This window comes from Vipera berus (assembly GCF_964194415.1).
Source record: "Vipera berus genome assembly, chromosome: 13".
Taxonomy (NCBI): domain Eukaryota; kingdom Metazoa; phylum Chordata; class Lepidosauria; order Squamata; family Viperidae; genus Vipera; species Vipera berus.
Genome location: NC_138216.1, coordinates 7,819,139 through 7,835,660, shown reverse-complemented (window position 1 = coordinate 7,835,660; position 16,522 = coordinate 7,819,139). Strand labels below are relative to the sequence as shown.

Sequence of the window (16,522 nt, the reverse complement as noted above, 5' to 3'; positions counted from 1 at the left end):
GTAAGTGTGAAAATTGATCAGAAGTCACTTTTCAATGCCGTGGTAACTTTGAAGGGTTGCTAAACAAACGGTTGTAAGTTGAGGACTACCTGCGTGCCCTATTGATGTGACTAAGCCATCTGAAATACATAGGTTGTCCCAGCATTTTGAGAATATTATTTTGAATGAATTGCAATTCTCCAACTGCGTTTCACCCAGGTTTCAGTTGCATTGTCTGGGTTCCCAGGAATTATAGGATGAAGAAATTCACCAGAATTTTATCTGCCTAATCCTAGTGATTGTATGAATAATGGATTTCTAGCTGTGTATTTTGTAGGTTTCTGAATGCTAGCATTCATACAGAAAACCTATGTTCTGTAACCATGCTGGAATAAACGTCAAATTCTAGAAACCCATACGGCCTCTTGACATCTCTGCAGAAAAATCACATGTCAGTTGAGATGCCAAACGGGTGGTGTGATGTGGAAACGCCTGTTTCCCCAAAACCCACAAACATTTGACCCGACTCTGGAAGGTGTGTGTGTGTTTGTGTGTGTGTGTGTGTGTGTGTGTGTGTGTGTGTCACGTGCTTATTCCTGCTGCCCCTCTTCTCGTGTCGTAATGTTTGCCGTTTTTTTCAGCATGGCAAAGACTTTGAAGCGATTCAAAACAACATAGCCCTGAAGTACAAGAAGAAAAGCAAGCCAGCAAGCATGGTGAAGAACAAGGAGCAGGTCCGCCACTTCTATTACCGCACTTGGCACAAGATTTCCAAATACATTGACTTTGATAATGGTGAGGAACGCCTTGAAAGGCTTGGCTTGGCTTCTCTGAACGATGCAACCAGCTAGCGTAGTTTATCTTCGAATAGATAGGGGGTAGGAGGGAATGTTTAGGATTTGCCCAGAGCACGTTCTTGTTTTTTTTTTTATTGAAATGTTTTATAAAAGTTACAATATTATCCCATCCCCAACCCACCCCTAAACCCCCCTCCCCCTCCCCCACTTCCCAAAGCTGATTACAGGGTTACAAATATTTAATAATCATAATCTAACTAACATTAACCAACTATATAAATAACCAAATACATAATGCACTTTAACCCGCCTATAACATAATTACAAACAATCTAAAAGTATCCAACTTATACTAATACAATAATAATACCGTATAATATATATATTATTATAACTAATGATAATAATAAAGATAATAAAAAAGGTTTAAGTTAGAACAATCTAGAATTTACTCATAAGCTAAATGGAACTTTTTAGTCCCATATTTGTTCTGAATATAATCTATCCATCTTCTCCAAACCGAAATGTATCTTTCTTGTGAATGATCCTTCAAGTAAGCAGAAATCTTAGCCATTTCTGCTAAATTTGACACTTTAAGCATCCATTCCTCTATAGTAGGCAGGCAATCCTTCTTCCAATATTGCCCTACCAATAACCTTGCAGCTGTTTTCAAATTCAAACCCAGAGCACGTTCTTGTTGTTTAGACAAAGCAGACCTCCATTCCTATCAGTGTGATTGAAACAGAGCTTATAGGTAATTCCTATTTTTATAGTCTTGGGAAGCAGGTTAAAAGGAAGGTAGACTATGCACTTAAAAAGAGGCACACCTTGGTCGCAAAGTTCTTGTTCTTGAATTGGTTCATTACACGAGCAATATAGCAAGCGGTTTGCTCCATGTGATTTTTTTTTCCAAAGACCACTGGTAAACCTGCAAAATCATTAAAGGAAGCGGTGAATAAAACTGTTTGAGGTCACACACTCCCTACCTAGAGCATTCTATCCTAGTGTATGTTTTAAACTTTGGATGAAGGCTGGTTAAGGAGCGTGTTGGATGAAACAAACCAATATTACATCTTTCTCAGATGAGCCCGACGACTTTGCAGTAAATCAGCATGGTGGCTGGGGTGTTCTGGGAGTTGAAATCCACATATCTTAAAAGTGGCCAAGATTGAAGAGCACTGTAATAAACAGAAGGTCAGAAAGATAACAAGAAAGTACCAAGAAGAAAGTCTAAACCTTCTGGTAGCAAGATAATTAAAATGGGGTTTCTTTTACAATTTCATTATCTTCCTCCAGCTTGGCATATTCCAGATTTAAGAGTGGCAAGACTGAGGTCCTAATCCATCTTTTGCTATAGAAGGTCCCTGAGTGATTTGGCAGCAGTCACACAAGCCTACCTCACTGCCTATTCTGTCTGCTTCAGAAGGAAAAGTGCCATATAAATCTACTACATAAATAAATTGCGATCAGTTTGGAGCTGGAGGGGAGAAACGGATTGTGTGTGAGACTCGGGATTGGAAGCAGAGGTTTCGAGTTATCCTAGAATATGTAAAATAAAATCTAGTACTCGCCTTATGGCCGCAGTTGAGCCCAAAATTTCTGTTGCTAAGCAAGATGCCTGTTAACTGAGTTTTGCCCCATTTTACGACTCTTCTTGCCAGAGTTGTTAAGCAAATTGCTGCAGTTCTTAAGGTGCTGGTCATGACCTATAAAGCCCTACATGGCTTGGGTCCGGGGTATCTGAGGGAACACCTGCTGCCGGCATCAAGTTCCCTTCGTCCAGTGCGCTCCCACAGGGAGGGTCTGCTCAGGGTCCCACCGGTAAGAGATTGCCGGCGGGTAACGCCCAGGGATAGGGCCTTCTCAGTGGGGGCGCCTGCCCTTTGGAACCAGCTGCCAGTGGAGCTGAGGACTGCCCCCGACCTCCGTTCATTCCGCCGGGGCCTGAAGACCTGGCTCTTCGAGCTCTCTGGCCCAGGCTGAGGATTAATTTATTTTAATTGGGGTTTTATTTATACAGGGATAAATTTAATCTTTTTTAAACTTGGTTTTTAACTTTTGTATTTTTGGTTTTTAATTACCCTGTAAACCGCCCTGAGTCCTCCGGGAAAGGGCGGCATATAAATGTAATAAAATAAAAATAAAATAAAATAAATAGTAACATGATTGTTCAGTGAATCTGGCTTCCCCATTTGACTTTACTTGTCGACATGATCCTGGGTCACTGCAGCCATCATAAGCACGAGTCAGTTGCATTTGAATTTTGAACATGCGACCACAGGGATGCTGCAACAGTCATAAGTGTGAATAACAGCCCTAAGTCACTTTCTTTCAGTGTCGTCGTACCTTCAAACAGTCACTAAATGAACAACAGCATAGCATGTTTTCACATCTTGGATAATCAGAATATTGCAAAAAGATAAATGTGGGAGTAGGTGCCAGTGTCATCCCAAAACCAACCGTGAAATGAATCCCCTTTTCAGAGAGTAAAATTATATTAATTGCAGGGATCTGGTAATGTTGAAATAAATTGTCAGTATTTGCCTGGTAGATTTTTTTTTTATTAAAAAGTTTTACAAAAACAAAGTTTTACAATATATCCCCAAATCCCCCCCACCCCAAACCCGCCCACTTCCCCCCCCACTTCCCAGAGCTAAATACAGGATTATAGTTACAATAATCATATTCTAAATAAAAATTATGCATAATATACAATTAACCAAATTCATAATGTGCTTTAACTCCCCTTTAACATAACTACAAACAATAAGAGGATGCCGAATCTTCTCTTAGTTGAATCAAATCACATGCAAGTTTGTGGTATGCTCTTTTCTTTGAACACCTGTGTTTTCTTTCCCCTTTATTTTGCAGTGTTTTCTCAAGGGCTGAAAAAATCCTCCCTTGAGCTTTATGGCTTAATTTGTTATGGGGAGCTCAGAAAGAAGATTGGGGGCTGTGAGTATTCTGTTTTTCGATGTCATGAAATTAGAAAGTACGGGGCTTGTCCTTTAGCTGCCATGGGAAAACCGTTTCCAAACCGCTTTGCCAGATGTTTCTAATTTTTTTCCCTTTACAGTATTTGTGCAAAATAGCTCTGCAGCGTGCATTTCTTTTGTGTGGGAGAGATTTCCAAGCATGATACGTAGTTTGCTCTTTCACGCAGAGTAGAAGGAAGCAGAAAACACGCAAGGGAACCATCTGTTATTTGGGGGTGTAATTTCACATACAATGAGAAATCTTTGCCTAGCAGAAGGATGAGAACTACACAGGATGACTTCTGCAGAACTGAAAACAGTGGTCATATCTGACTACAGATTTAGAATGAAAACTAAAATGCATTCTGAGCAACTTTGTTCTTTTTTTGTGTTTTTTTTAAAATCTTCTCAATATCTGACTTACCTCATCTAAAGTGACCATAAAATTCTTATTAAATTCGGTTTTATGGCCATAATTAGCAAATTCGGCTTGTCCTATTTAATCATCAGAAGTCAGGAATATTTTATAGATTGGGCCAATTAGGGAAGCCTCGATGCGGGACCTTTAAAATTTCTTGCTGGATAATGATTTCTTTGAAGAACTTTGTTTTGTGTTGAAGGAAGGCTGCCAGGTTGTTGCGAGAAATGGTTTGTGCCCAGGTTTGATTTTGCAACACATCTTGGACCAATTCTGGCGGACGGGTGGGTTTCCCTGCTTCATCTTTTATTTCCTTTATTCCAAGAAGTTTGGGCTGCCACTTAGCTATTCTCACGTTCGCTTTTACTCTGTTAACAATTGTGTGAAGTAGGTTAGGCTGAGAGAGTAATAAGCTTCGTGAGTTAGGTAGAAATTCAGAATCAAATCGATGTTCCTTTCTAAACAATTATCCACAGGTGACGGATGCTTTGCCTGCCTGTGGAATACAATAAACCTTGTAGAGAATTCTGAGGCCCATTTGCTGAGGCAAACCTATTCTAGACGCTGATTTTTACGAACCAGAAGTAATTGTGAAGGTCCAGGAATGGAACTTTCTTGTCTGGGTTCTTTCCGTACAGTGAAGCGAATGTTAGTTTCTGCAAATACATCCTTTGGAATGAGCAAGCATCAGAACTGGCAAAAACTGCTGCCCTGATAACTGGCTTTCAGAGTAAGATAATCAGGACCTCTTCTTTGTTTATATCAGAGAATTAACAGTTGCCATGGTGGAAATACGCAGGTTTTGATTTAGGAGCGAGGCTGTGATTTTAACATATCGGTAGACCTTGATTTACGATCGCAAATGGGCCATAGATTCTGTTGCTAAGCAAGGTGGTCATTAAATGTGCTAGCGCCTGATTTTATGACCTGTTTTGCTCTGGCCGTTAAGCAAATCCAGCTCCTCTCAAGGAAGGATAAGTCACTTTTTCCAGCACTGTCGTAACTTTCAGCAGTTGCTAAACAAATGGCCTTAAGTCGAGGACTATCTGTGGTTAGGCAGCTATTTTTTTCTACTGTCAGAGTAAGTGGTAGAAGTGGCATCCTCTTTGTCCTGTTGTTATCCTCCTTTTTCGAATTTTTGCTTTCTCAGTTGAACGCGTTCCTTCTCCTCTTCCCTTCATTATCATCATCGTTCTTCTTGCAATACGCAGCTTTGTGCAAGTAGTTCAGAGAGAGAGGTGCATTTTATACTTTAAAAAATAATAATATTGATTTGTGATATAATAATAATAATATAATGATGATGATGATGATGATGTTGGAAGTGACCTTGGAGGTCATCTAGTCCAGCCCCTTGCTGAGGCAGGAAACCTTATACCATTCAGACAAATGGCTGTCCAGTCTCTTCTTAAAAAGTTCCAGTGTTGGAGCATTCACAGCTTCTGGAGGCAAGCAGTTCCACTGGTTAATTGTTCTAACTGTCAGGAAGTTTCTCCTTAGTTCTCCTTGACTAGTTTCCATCCGTTGCTTCTTGTCCTGCCTTTAGCTGCTTTGGAGAATAGCTTGACTGCCTCTTCTTTGTGGCAACCCCTGAGATACTGGAAGACTGCTATCATGTCCCCCCTCGTCCTTCTTTTCATTAAACTACACATACCAAATTTCAGCAACCGTTCTTTGTATGTTTTGGCTTCCAGTCTCCTGATCATCTTTGTTGCTCTTCTCTGTACTCTTTCTAGAGTCTCAACATCTTTTTTACATCGTGATAACCAAGGTGTATTCCAGGTGTGGCCTTACCAAGTCATTGTAAAGTGGTATTAATAATTTGAGGAATTTGAGTAAGGGTACTTCGTATACAATTAAATGGTCTATGTTTGATGCTTCAAATGTGTTTTCTAGAATAACGTGAAGAAACTTGCTCTGTCGAGGTTCAATTAAAACGATATCCCCCTAGGAATGACAGTTTTGTAGCTAATTATTTTGTGCTGCCATGTTTTGTTTTTTGATATTCTGCCCATCACTCAAATTTGTTCATGTTCCTTAAAGGTATGGATGACAAAAATGCAGCTAAGCTCAATGAGCTTATCCAAGCTGGGTGAGTAATATTTTTAAAATGTGATTGCTGCCTTTTACATCTCTCAAGTTCTTTCACGTCGTAAATGCTCAGAACAGATGTTCGTTATCTTGTACTCTGTCAAGTGACGGATGGAGTTACTTCAGTATATTGTGCACATTGTAAGCTGCCCAAAATCTTTTGAAGTGGGGTAACGATCATTAATCTAAATAATAATTGCATTAATGTTAGCATCAAGAAGGACCAAATACTTGCTTGAGATTTTCAATGAGAAAATGGTCCTGCCTTTGATTTGGATCCTATAAAGGCAAATGCTACTGGAAGGGAGTAGATTGTGCCAATCAGGAAAAAAATTGTACTTTCTGGAGGTGCCTAGTGGTTAAGGCACCAGGGTAGAAAGCAAGCGACTCTTGAGTTCTACTCCTGCCTTAGCCATGAAAGCCAGGTGGTGACTTTGAGCCAATCACCGGGAGATTGGGAATTCTAGTCCCACCTTAGCCATGAAAGCCAGCTTGTTGACTTTGGGCCAATCAGCAGGAGACAATAAGTTCTAGCCCAGCCTTAGCCGTGAAAGCCAGCTTGTTGACTTTGGGCCAGTCACCAGGAGACAATAAGTTCTAGTCCTGCCTTAGGCATGAAAGCCAGCTGGGTGACTTTGGGCCAATCACCGGGAGCCTGAGAATTCTAGTCCCACCTTAGCCATGAAAACCAGTGGGTATCTTTGGGCAGTCACTCCCTCTCAACCCAACCCACCTCAGAGGGCCGTTGTTGTGGGGAGAATAGGAGGAAGGGTGTGTTTGGATGTGTTCTCTCCCCCCACCCCCACCCCTTGAGTTATTTGCAAAAATAACGAAGAGGGGATATAAATAACCAAATCAAATCTTCAAGCATCTAACCCCTTTTCGATCATTCTTTTCAGAGCCACAACGGTTCGCTACAAAGGCAGGAACCTTCGTATCAAGGCACCCATGTGCAGGGCTCTGAAGAAGCTCTGTGATCCAGATGGTAGGTTGGCAATTATGGGCAGGAAAGCTGCTTGACACAGCTGGCAGGGGTGACGATCCCCTGTGCCCCCGGCCCGCGTCAGGCTTACTGTTAAAGGCATCGCTTATAATGTTTATATATGCTTGTATGCTGTTCTGAATGTAATTTGGATGATGATGATGATATTATTATTATTATTATTATTATTATTATTATTATTTATTAATTCATAAAATATGAAACTCAGTCAACTGAACACTCAAATTGACTGGCACTAATGGTTGACACAGGTTGTTGCCAGCATCCTGGGTATCAACCAGGTATCTCCTTAAAATGTAAGATGTTCCGAGTAGCGCAGCTTTTTTGCAGCTTTGCTGAAGTGATTGCAGGAAGCTGCAATTTCTTGATGTATTTTGCAAAGTTTCTGGACACCGTTCCCAGTGCCCCAATGACAATGGGTATCACTGTTACACGTTTCATCCATAATCGCACAGTTTCGATAGCCAGGTCACGGTATTTTTTATTGTTGTTGTTGTTGTTATTATCTGTACATTGTTCTCTTGATATGTGATTTCCCTGGGCATATTTTGCTTAACCGGGCTCTCGGGTTTAGTATTTCCTGCATGTCTTCTGCTGTGTCCTATAGGTATAAGCGACGAGGAAGACCAGAAGCCTGTGCGTCTTCCCCTGAAGGTTCCTGTGGAACTGCAGCCACGGAATAACCACGCGTGGGCCCGGGTGCAGAGTCTGGCCCAGAACCCACGTCTCAGGTACTTTAAAGGCTGACTATGGGAGGTGAACGGGTAGTAGAATCTGGAGCCCAGGAATTGGATTCAAAGCAGCGAGCAAAATAAGTGGCTGACTCAGTTTGAGCAGAGGATTTAGAACGTGACTGGCACCTTCTGCAAAGTATTTGAGCCATTAAAAACAAGATTTGTAGGAATTTTTACCCCCCTTCCCTGTTAAAATACCTAGGTGTTTTAAGATGTACTATTTCTATGTCTTTCTCTGGTGAAGTAAAAATGGGAGTAATAGAATCCGAGGTTGGGTTGGAGATAGAGATTGGGAAGGCAGGCTGATCTTGGCTTTCCTCAGCTTATCGAACGACATTGTTCCTTTGCTAAAGTTTCCCTCCTTCGCTGACTCTTTCATTCTTTCTTCTGTGACTTGGCAGAATGATCGTGGAGCTGCATCGGAAGGTATCCAGCCTCATTGAGTTCCTGAAACAAAAATGGGCTCTCCACGAAGTGCGTATCGTATCCTTTCCCTAATGCAGAAGTTAGTGGCATGGAATGTAGCCTGGATTCCGAGGGGGGAGGGAGGGGCTGCATTCTGGAGGAGCAAGGAACGTTGCAGTTAGATAGTTCGTGTGCGGGAGAAATGGGATGAAGACAGCTCCTCCTTAATAGTTGCCAGAGTATATGTTTAATAAGGCAAACACTTTCAGTTTGGCGAGATTTTTGTCTACAGTTGAAGAATAAAGGAAACTGCTGAGAAGAACCTCAACAAGTTTTGCTTGGGTTTGCTCTGACAGTTACTTCCTTGTTCCAAGAGCTGGCATTTTTAACGTTGCAAGTAATCCTCAACTTACAACCCCAATTGAGCCAAAAATTTCTGTCCCTAGGTAAGACAGTGATTAAGTGAATTTTGCCTCATTTTACTACCTTGAGACAGGTGCTAAAGGAATCACTGCCATTGTTAAGTTAGTAACGCGGTTGTGAAGTGGATCTGGCTTCCCCCATTGACTTCGCTTGTCGGAAGGTCGCAAAAGGGGATCCCGGGACACCCGCAACCGTCGTAAGTACATGCCAGTTGCCAAGCGTCTGAATTTCGATCACCTGACCACGGAGATGCTGCAACGGTGGTAAGTGTGACAGATGGCCGTAGCTCACTTTCCTCAGCGCTGTTGTAACTTTGAACGGTCACGGAACGAACTGTTGTAAGTTGAGGATTACCTGAATTAACGTTCATTAAGCCGTCTCTCCCTTAGGACAAGAGTTTCTTTCCCAGTTTTTTTGTTTTTTTTGTTACCTTTGCAGTCTTATTCGTAGCCCTTCAGAGTATCCAGCCAGGTGCCACTGACTTGTTTGGGGTTTCCGGGGAAATATCTAGAGGTCCAGCCTGCCCTTGTTTGTTTTCCCACACCTGTCTTCCTAAACCTCCTGCACGTAGAGGAAAACGCTAGCCGAGAGGCAGCTGCAGGATTGCAGAGACGCTGAAGCCAGCGGCAGCGGCGGCAGCAGCTCTTCTGAAGACAAAACGATGCTTCACCTCTTCCCGGGGGAAAACTGTACGCTGACACCCCTGCCTGGGGTTGCCCGCGTGGTACACTCCAAAGCCTTCTGCACGGTGCACTGGCAGGAATCAGGCCGGTGCAAGCAGAGTACGAAGGATGTCCACCTCTTGCCCCCTGCCCAAATCCTAGGCATACAGAGCGGCCAGGGCACGGCCAGAGGGCAGGTGAAATACTCACGGGGGGCAGAAAGTAAGGGCGGGACCAAGCCCGACACGACCACGGAAGCGAGCAGAACTCCTCAGTTGATCCTGGATCCCGTTGCAAACCCGGAAGATTGCTCCCCCGAGGCTGGGCTTGCTGAAGCCTTGTTCTCGGACCTCGGTGTCCACGGCCCTCTCCACAAACCAGGTGCCGGGCTTCAGGGCCAGAGCGGGAGCCTGGACAAATCCATCCCGGCGGGCGAGAGCAGAGATGCGGTGCCCGCCGTGGCCTTGCCCACCCAGGCGGACGCCGGCGGCGCCAGGTGCAATTGTGGCGAACTGCCGCCGGATCTGGAAGAGCTCTCCCTGCTTGATCCATTCCCTCGTTACATGAAGTCCTGCCACGACCTGATTGTCCCTGAGAAGTGTCTTTGTGCGGAGAAGCTGGGTAGGAAAGAGGTGGCCTTGGCGGAAAGTTCTCCTCCCGGGGGGGTTTTCCCCGGCGGCACAGAGACCAGCAACCGCAGTCCCACGCAGCTGGCGAGTGGCAGGGTGGAATTGCCCAGCGGTGGTCCATCCGCTTCTGAAACTCAGGCCTTCCCCTGCTCCGCACCTCAGGCCGAACCGTGTGTCAAGGAGGCCCCCAATGCGGTAATGGAGGATTCTCAGGAGAAGCTCAACACCTCACTGCCGCCGCCGCCGCCGCCACCAGCTCAGGGACAGATGGTCATGAAGTCTCTCAAGGACGACCCCAGCCGCCTCGCGCAGCAAGTGCGAGAGAAGGGATGGAGCCTGCAGACGTCTGAAAGCCTTACCTTGGCTGAAGTCTACCTCATGATGGGCAAGCCGAACAAACTGCAGCTAGAATACGACTGGCTGACAGTCTTGGGGCAGGAAAGCCAGGATGCCGGGGAGCAGATGGCTGAACCTAAGTGTGTTCCTCCATCGGCCACTCTTCATAAACAGAAACTCCTCAATTGTCTCTTGAAACTCATCTCTACCGAAGTCAACCCCAAGCCGGTAAGTACCTGTTGGACTCAAGGCAGCAGATTGGACCAAAGTGTCGCCTCTTAAGTCGTCATCGCCAATTCTTGCGGAGTTAAGTTTGGCCGAAGGTCCTCCATCTTTCCCGGTCATCCAGATGTGGCCTTTAAATCTTTTGCGGCTGGCTTGCAGCTTCCCTTCTCTGCTTGCCTCTCCTCCTCCGAAATAATGACTTTAGGAAATAGGCTTATTTTGGTAGAATTTGGATCTTCTTTTTAAGATTATTCGTGGTGGTGGTGGTGAACATTTGGTTCGTTGCCACCTAAAAAAAAACAACGGCAAAATAGGGAGAATTTTCATCGTTTTTTAGTTAGACATAATCCTCACTTAACGAGCCCGGTTGGGAACAGCAGTTCTGTTGCTAAGCAGTGCAGTAGCTAAGCTAAAGTTTGCATGACCATGTCAGACCCACCCCGTTCCCACTTTTGCAATTTCACTTCGTATGCATCCAACGCAAAATTACGATCTTCAAAGAGATCAATTGTAGATATGTAGATATGTGTGCAATAACCAGAACTGATTATAATGGATTCATACATGTATAAATATAAATACAGTGATCAATTTTGGGTGGGTGCACCAAAGTTTTATGAGGCTTTAGTGGTTTCTAGGGTAGTCTTTGAAAGCTTTTCAAAATGATGCAGCACTTGACTTAAAAGCAAATATTTCTGGACCCCTGCGCTCAATAATTAGTCCATTAACCGCTATCCTGTCCCACCCTGATAGTTAGATAAGATAACCTTTATTGTCATTTTTTTTACTGTGGGCACACTGGCACACATTAAAAATGAACTTCTGTTGCCTGCTCTCAAAAGTGTACAGTAAATAACACACATATAAACATGCTATATACAACATATATATATATATATATATATATATATATATATATATATATATATATATATATATATATATATTAAAAATGAACTTCTGTTGCCTGCTCTCAAAAGTGTACAGTAAATAACACACATATAAACATGCTATATACAACATATATATATATATATATGTATATATACCTACGCCCTTACATATAAATACATATAAATATCAATCACTGTCCATCCCAAAAACATAATGGAAAGAGGAAGCTTGAGAGTTCCCAAGGTTAATACTGTATGGAACAAAACTGTGACTGAATCTGGATGTTCTGCGTCGGATACCACGGAGCCCCCTCCTCCCAGAAGGGAACAAGGAAAACAGGTTGTAAAGGGGATCCGTGTGGCGTCCCAACCAATCTTGTGGACCCTGCTCAAGCATCGCTTATGTTTATATATGCTGTTCTGTATGTAATTTGGATGTTCTTAGTGTTCTTATGTAGTTCCGAATGTTCTTTGGAATATCTGTTCTTTAACATTAGATCAGGGGTCCCCAACTCCGTGGACCAGCATTGGGCCGTGGCATGCCAGCAACCAGTCCACACAAACCAGGAAAGCCCCATCTGTGGGATGTATGCAGCACACAAAACCATGGACTCCGGTCCGCAGAAAAACCTCTCTCCACGGAACCGGTCCCTGGTACCCAAAAGGTTGGGGACCTCTGCTTTACAAGCATGGCTATTGTAACTATTGGCTGCATTTGCCCTTAACACTAAGCTAGCAATTTAAGGATGGTTTAACGCCCTGGCATTGCCTAGTTCAGGGGTCCCCAACCCCCAGGCTGTGGACTGGTACCAGGCCGCGGCATACCAGCAACCGGTCCGCACAAACAAAGCCCCATCCATGAGATGCAGGCAGCACACAAAACCACGCACTCTCCGGTCCACGGAAAAACACTCCACGTAACCCGGGTCCCTGGTGCCCAAAAGGTTGGGGGCCTTTGCATTAGATGATGATGATTTGAAGCATCCTGCAATTGAGAGCTGCCTGCTTCCTTTCCAGATCCCAGAAATGAATTCCGTTGCGACATCCCCTATCAAGCCCATTCAAGAGGAACATGCTTTGACCCCTCCCGGGAAAGTGATTGCCATTAGCACCAGGAGCCCAGGCTGTGCTCGCAACCAGACTGCGCTTCACAAGAAGACCTTTTCCCCCGGTGCCACTTCCAACTCCTCAGGTGAGTCGGTCTTACAGAAAAACCTGTCCAGCCTGTGCCGTGTCCACCTGCACGCCCCCCTCCCCTCTAACTCCTGCGCCCTAGGAAGTCTCCAGATTTTTGGGATCTCCCGAGTTCATTACTCAAATTGGGCAAGGTAGTCGGGAGAGCCGTTTTCAAGTTCAAGTTTGAGAAAATTGTCCTTGTCGTTTGGAATTGGACAACTTGTACAGAGCTGCAGGTTTGTCGGTCTCCAAGACCAGGACTGAAGAAGCTTTCTTGGGTGAGAAGCGAAACGCTTTCAAAGAAAAGGAAAAAACCAAGAAAATCCAGCTGCCGTTTGGAAAAGCACTTTTGGGGTCTCCTAGAGCAGTATTTCTTAACCGTGGCAAGTTGAAGATGCGTGGACTTCAACTTCCAGAATTCTCCAGCCAGCATGGCTGGCTGGAGAATTCTGAGAGTTGAAGTCTACGCATCTTCAGCTTGCCAAGGTTTGAGATACAGTGTCCTGGGAAGGTTGCACTCGTGATTCTTTTCCCCTTTTCCTTGTGATAATAATTCACACCTTCCTGCAGATCCACACAGGTTCATGGAAGTACTTCCAAGACTTTTCCTAATAGGACTTGTCAGGGTAATGATTTCAAGGCTAACCAGCTGATGTATTGTAAGGTGGATGATGCAATGACAGGAATGGCTCAGCAGGGTCTGTGTCTCTGTAAGAGCCTGAGTACAAAGGGAAGGCTTTTGCTGAAGTGTCTCATCCATTTACTGCTGTAACTGCTGTGTGTTGGATCTTGCTGAATTACCACATACATGTATATTGTTCCTAGTGTATGATATTGCAGATAGTGTAAGATAAACCACCATTTAATATAGACCACCGTTTGCTGTATTTACTCCTGGGTTATCTCAGCACAACGAGACTGTGCACGCTCTGACAGAAGTCCTCTTTGCCTGCCCTTCTCTGTATAAATCCACACGTGCGTCATTATCCTTTGCTGTCAGGTTTCCGAAATCCTTCTAAACCCCTCTTGGTGGCTAGTTCTTCAAGTTCCAGCAACCACGATGCAGACGGCGGCCTCTTTGCCATTCCCACAACTCTCCCACCAAACAGCAGGCACGGGAAGCTTTTCTTGCAAAACAAAGAAGCAGACCTGAGCTTCCGCCAGCGCTTGGACACCATCAGCGTGAGTCTCTGCGGCTTTTAAAATGTGTGAATGTAGCTGGTACAGTTAAACTCTTGGTCACCCTGTTAAGATTTCATGGCATTTTATATCATTTATCTGCTCTGGGTTACAGCTGCGTTGTTGGGAATGAAATGAAAAAAAAAATATCTCAGGTTACCCAAAGTTTAGGAAAGAATGAAGGCAGAATGCCAGCCAGTAGGGAATCAAATTGCTTGCTTCTTCCTCTACTGATGCTTTCCTGTTTTCTCCATTATCTCCATTCTCTCACTTTCCAGGCAGAACCACACAATCTGAAATCAAGTTTGTTTGTTTGTTTATTAAATGTATTTGCCCGCCCATCTCGCTGAATATTACTCTGCTGTTTCTGCTACCAAATTAAGTGGACATGTTTCATATTGCCTTAATGTAAATTATGTAGAACCTTAAGAGTCTTTGCCACAAGAGACACTAAATCAGGGGTCTTCAAACCTGGCCCTTTTATGACTTGTGGACTTCAACTCCCAGAACTCCTCAGCCAGTTACGCTGGTTGAGGAATTCTGGGAGCTGAAGTCCACAAGTCATAAAAGGGCCAAGTTTTGAAGGCCTCTGCATCAGAATATCAGAATGCTGTATCATGAACTACTGTTTCTCTTTAGATGCAATCAGATTTTTTCTTGCCAAAGCCAAGAAAACTACACAGCAGACATCTGCGGAAGCCGCTAGTTGTACAGGTAAGAGAGAACAGCTAATTAAAATACATTCTTCACTCGACTGACAGATGGATTCATTTGGCTTATTTGAGGGGGGGCGGTGTTATTGTTACTTGCTTTTCTCCCCATCCACCGGACTCAGCTGCCGGGATCACAGGTGTTGTGACTCAGGGCCAGCCTGTGGGTCCGGCAGCCGGCTCAGATGTCTCGGATGACTCAGATGAGGGGGAGGAGGAGTGTGTGGAAGACGAACCGGCTGATGATGGTTTGGAGGCTTCGCAGAGCCCCCAGCCGGGGCCCTCTTCTCAGCTGCGTGAGCCCGATAGTGCGGAGGATGATGACCCACAGCTGGCCCTGTTCAAGGACGCCCGACGCAGGAGGCAGTCGAGCAGGACCAAACAGAGAAAGGCTGTGGGACTCCTCGGGGGGAGGCACAGGGAGGCCACGCCCTGATCTCTAAATAAAAGGAGTGTTTGGGGAAGGGCTGGTTGCTGAAAGCAACCCTTCCGTTTGAGGATTCAAGTTCCAGTGTTTTTGTTTCTTGTTCTGTTATTTGAGTAATAAATCTTGGCAGACGCTTTCCAGCCTTAGACGCTCTCCAGTCTCTACTGTTTGAACAGGGGTTTGCCTTATTGCAAGGCCGGTAGCAGGCTGGTTCAGAACAACAGGCTGGCACTGAATCACAACACGCCATAAGTGTGAAACCTGGTCATAAGTCATTTTTTTTTAGTGCCGTCGTAACATTGAGCGTTCACTAAGCAAATGGTTGTAACCTGTATTGTTATGGAGAATGTATTTGGAGATGGTCTGCATGATGATTAAACGTGGGCCAGGGATACAATATAAATACTACTATGGATTTTTTTTTAAAAAAGTTCTCTTGTTTTCTTCTTCTTCCAGAGGACGCTGCTTCCTAGGCCATCCGAAAGCCCTTCCCAGCACGTTTGTTCCTTTTCCATCTTATCTAACTCCTCCATAACAGGTGAGCCTCTCAGCGTTGTATCATCTGAGCAATATTTTCAGACTGAGCTGGGGAAGGCTCACGTCTCCTGTTCTTTGGCTGGAGGGGATTACAGTTGTGGCCCTTTCTGTCCGTGGACTTTGTCACGGAGCGCATAACAATTCTCCTAACGGTTACAATTCTCATAACAATTCTAGCTGCTCTTCCAACAGCCCTGTGACAGCAAGTCTTTTTAGTTCGATCGTTTATGTCAGGGGTCCCCAACTTCTGGTAACTTTTAAAGACTTGTGGAGTGCAACTCCCAGAACTCCTCAGCCAGCCAATTCTCTGGGAGTTTTAAGTCTATAAGTCTTAAAAGTTGCCAAGGTTGGGGACCTCTGGTTTACGTGACATCCTCTGAGGAGGTAAAACATGAGCCTTTGGGTAGAATCCTAAGGATACTGATGGGTGAAGCATGCCTCTGAGAAATCTGGGTGTGGGAACGGCCAGTTTTTGGCCTCCCAACCTTCAGCTTTCCCAAACGTTTCTTATCGGCCTCTACGTGAATTACAGTGATGAGCACACTCTCCTGGTTCGCACAGGATGGCATGTGGGAGGTTTGGGAAACGCTATGATAGAGCTTTCACATATATCTTTTTAGTATCTTGTTTTTGTAATGATCTCATAGGCACCTGAGTAGTTCTCACTACGTATCCAATTATCACTATGTATCCTATTTTTTTGAGATTGATGGGGTTTATGTAATGTATTTGGTATTCAGAAAAAGGAGGTGAATAAAAGTTCAGCGGGCAGTTGCTCAGGGTTTTTTTCAGAGAGACGAGGCTGCCTGGCATCTCTATCGACCCGGGTCTGAATTCTATTCCCTACATCGGGGGTCCCGGGATCCTACTAAACTGCCACGATAAACCCTAGTGAGAGCCGAGAAGATTTCACCACAGTCAAT

The 16,522-nt window shown here is 44.4% G+C and overlaps 1 protein-coding gene across 1 annotated transcript in view; it reads left to right on the top strand.

The window, feature by feature from the left end:
* Positions 1 to 16,522, top strand: part of CRAMP1 (cramped chromatin regulator homolog 1) — a 40,394-nt gene that overhangs the window by 10,525 nt on the left and 13,347 nt on the right. The window contains exons 4-14 of the mRNA XM_081338207.1: positions 621 to 774; positions 3,648 to 3,731; positions 6,213 to 6,261; positions 7,160 to 7,245; positions 7,871 to 7,994; positions 8,399 to 8,480; positions 9,397 to 10,680; positions 12,588 to 12,762; positions 13,747 to 13,928; positions 14,565 to 14,639; positions 15,519 to 15,600. Of these exons, the coding sequence (XP_081194333.1) occupies positions 621 to 774; positions 3,648 to 3,731; positions 6,213 to 6,261; positions 7,160 to 7,245; positions 7,871 to 7,994; positions 8,399 to 8,480; positions 9,397 to 10,680; positions 12,588 to 12,762; positions 13,747 to 13,928; positions 14,565 to 14,639; positions 15,519 to 15,600 (2,377 nt within the window). The remainder of the gene's footprint in view (positions 1 to 620; positions 775 to 3,647; positions 3,732 to 6,212; positions 6,262 to 7,159; positions 7,246 to 7,870; positions 7,995 to 8,398; positions 8,481 to 9,396; positions 10,681 to 12,587; positions 12,763 to 13,746; positions 13,929 to 14,564; positions 14,640 to 15,518; positions 15,601 to 16,522) is intronic.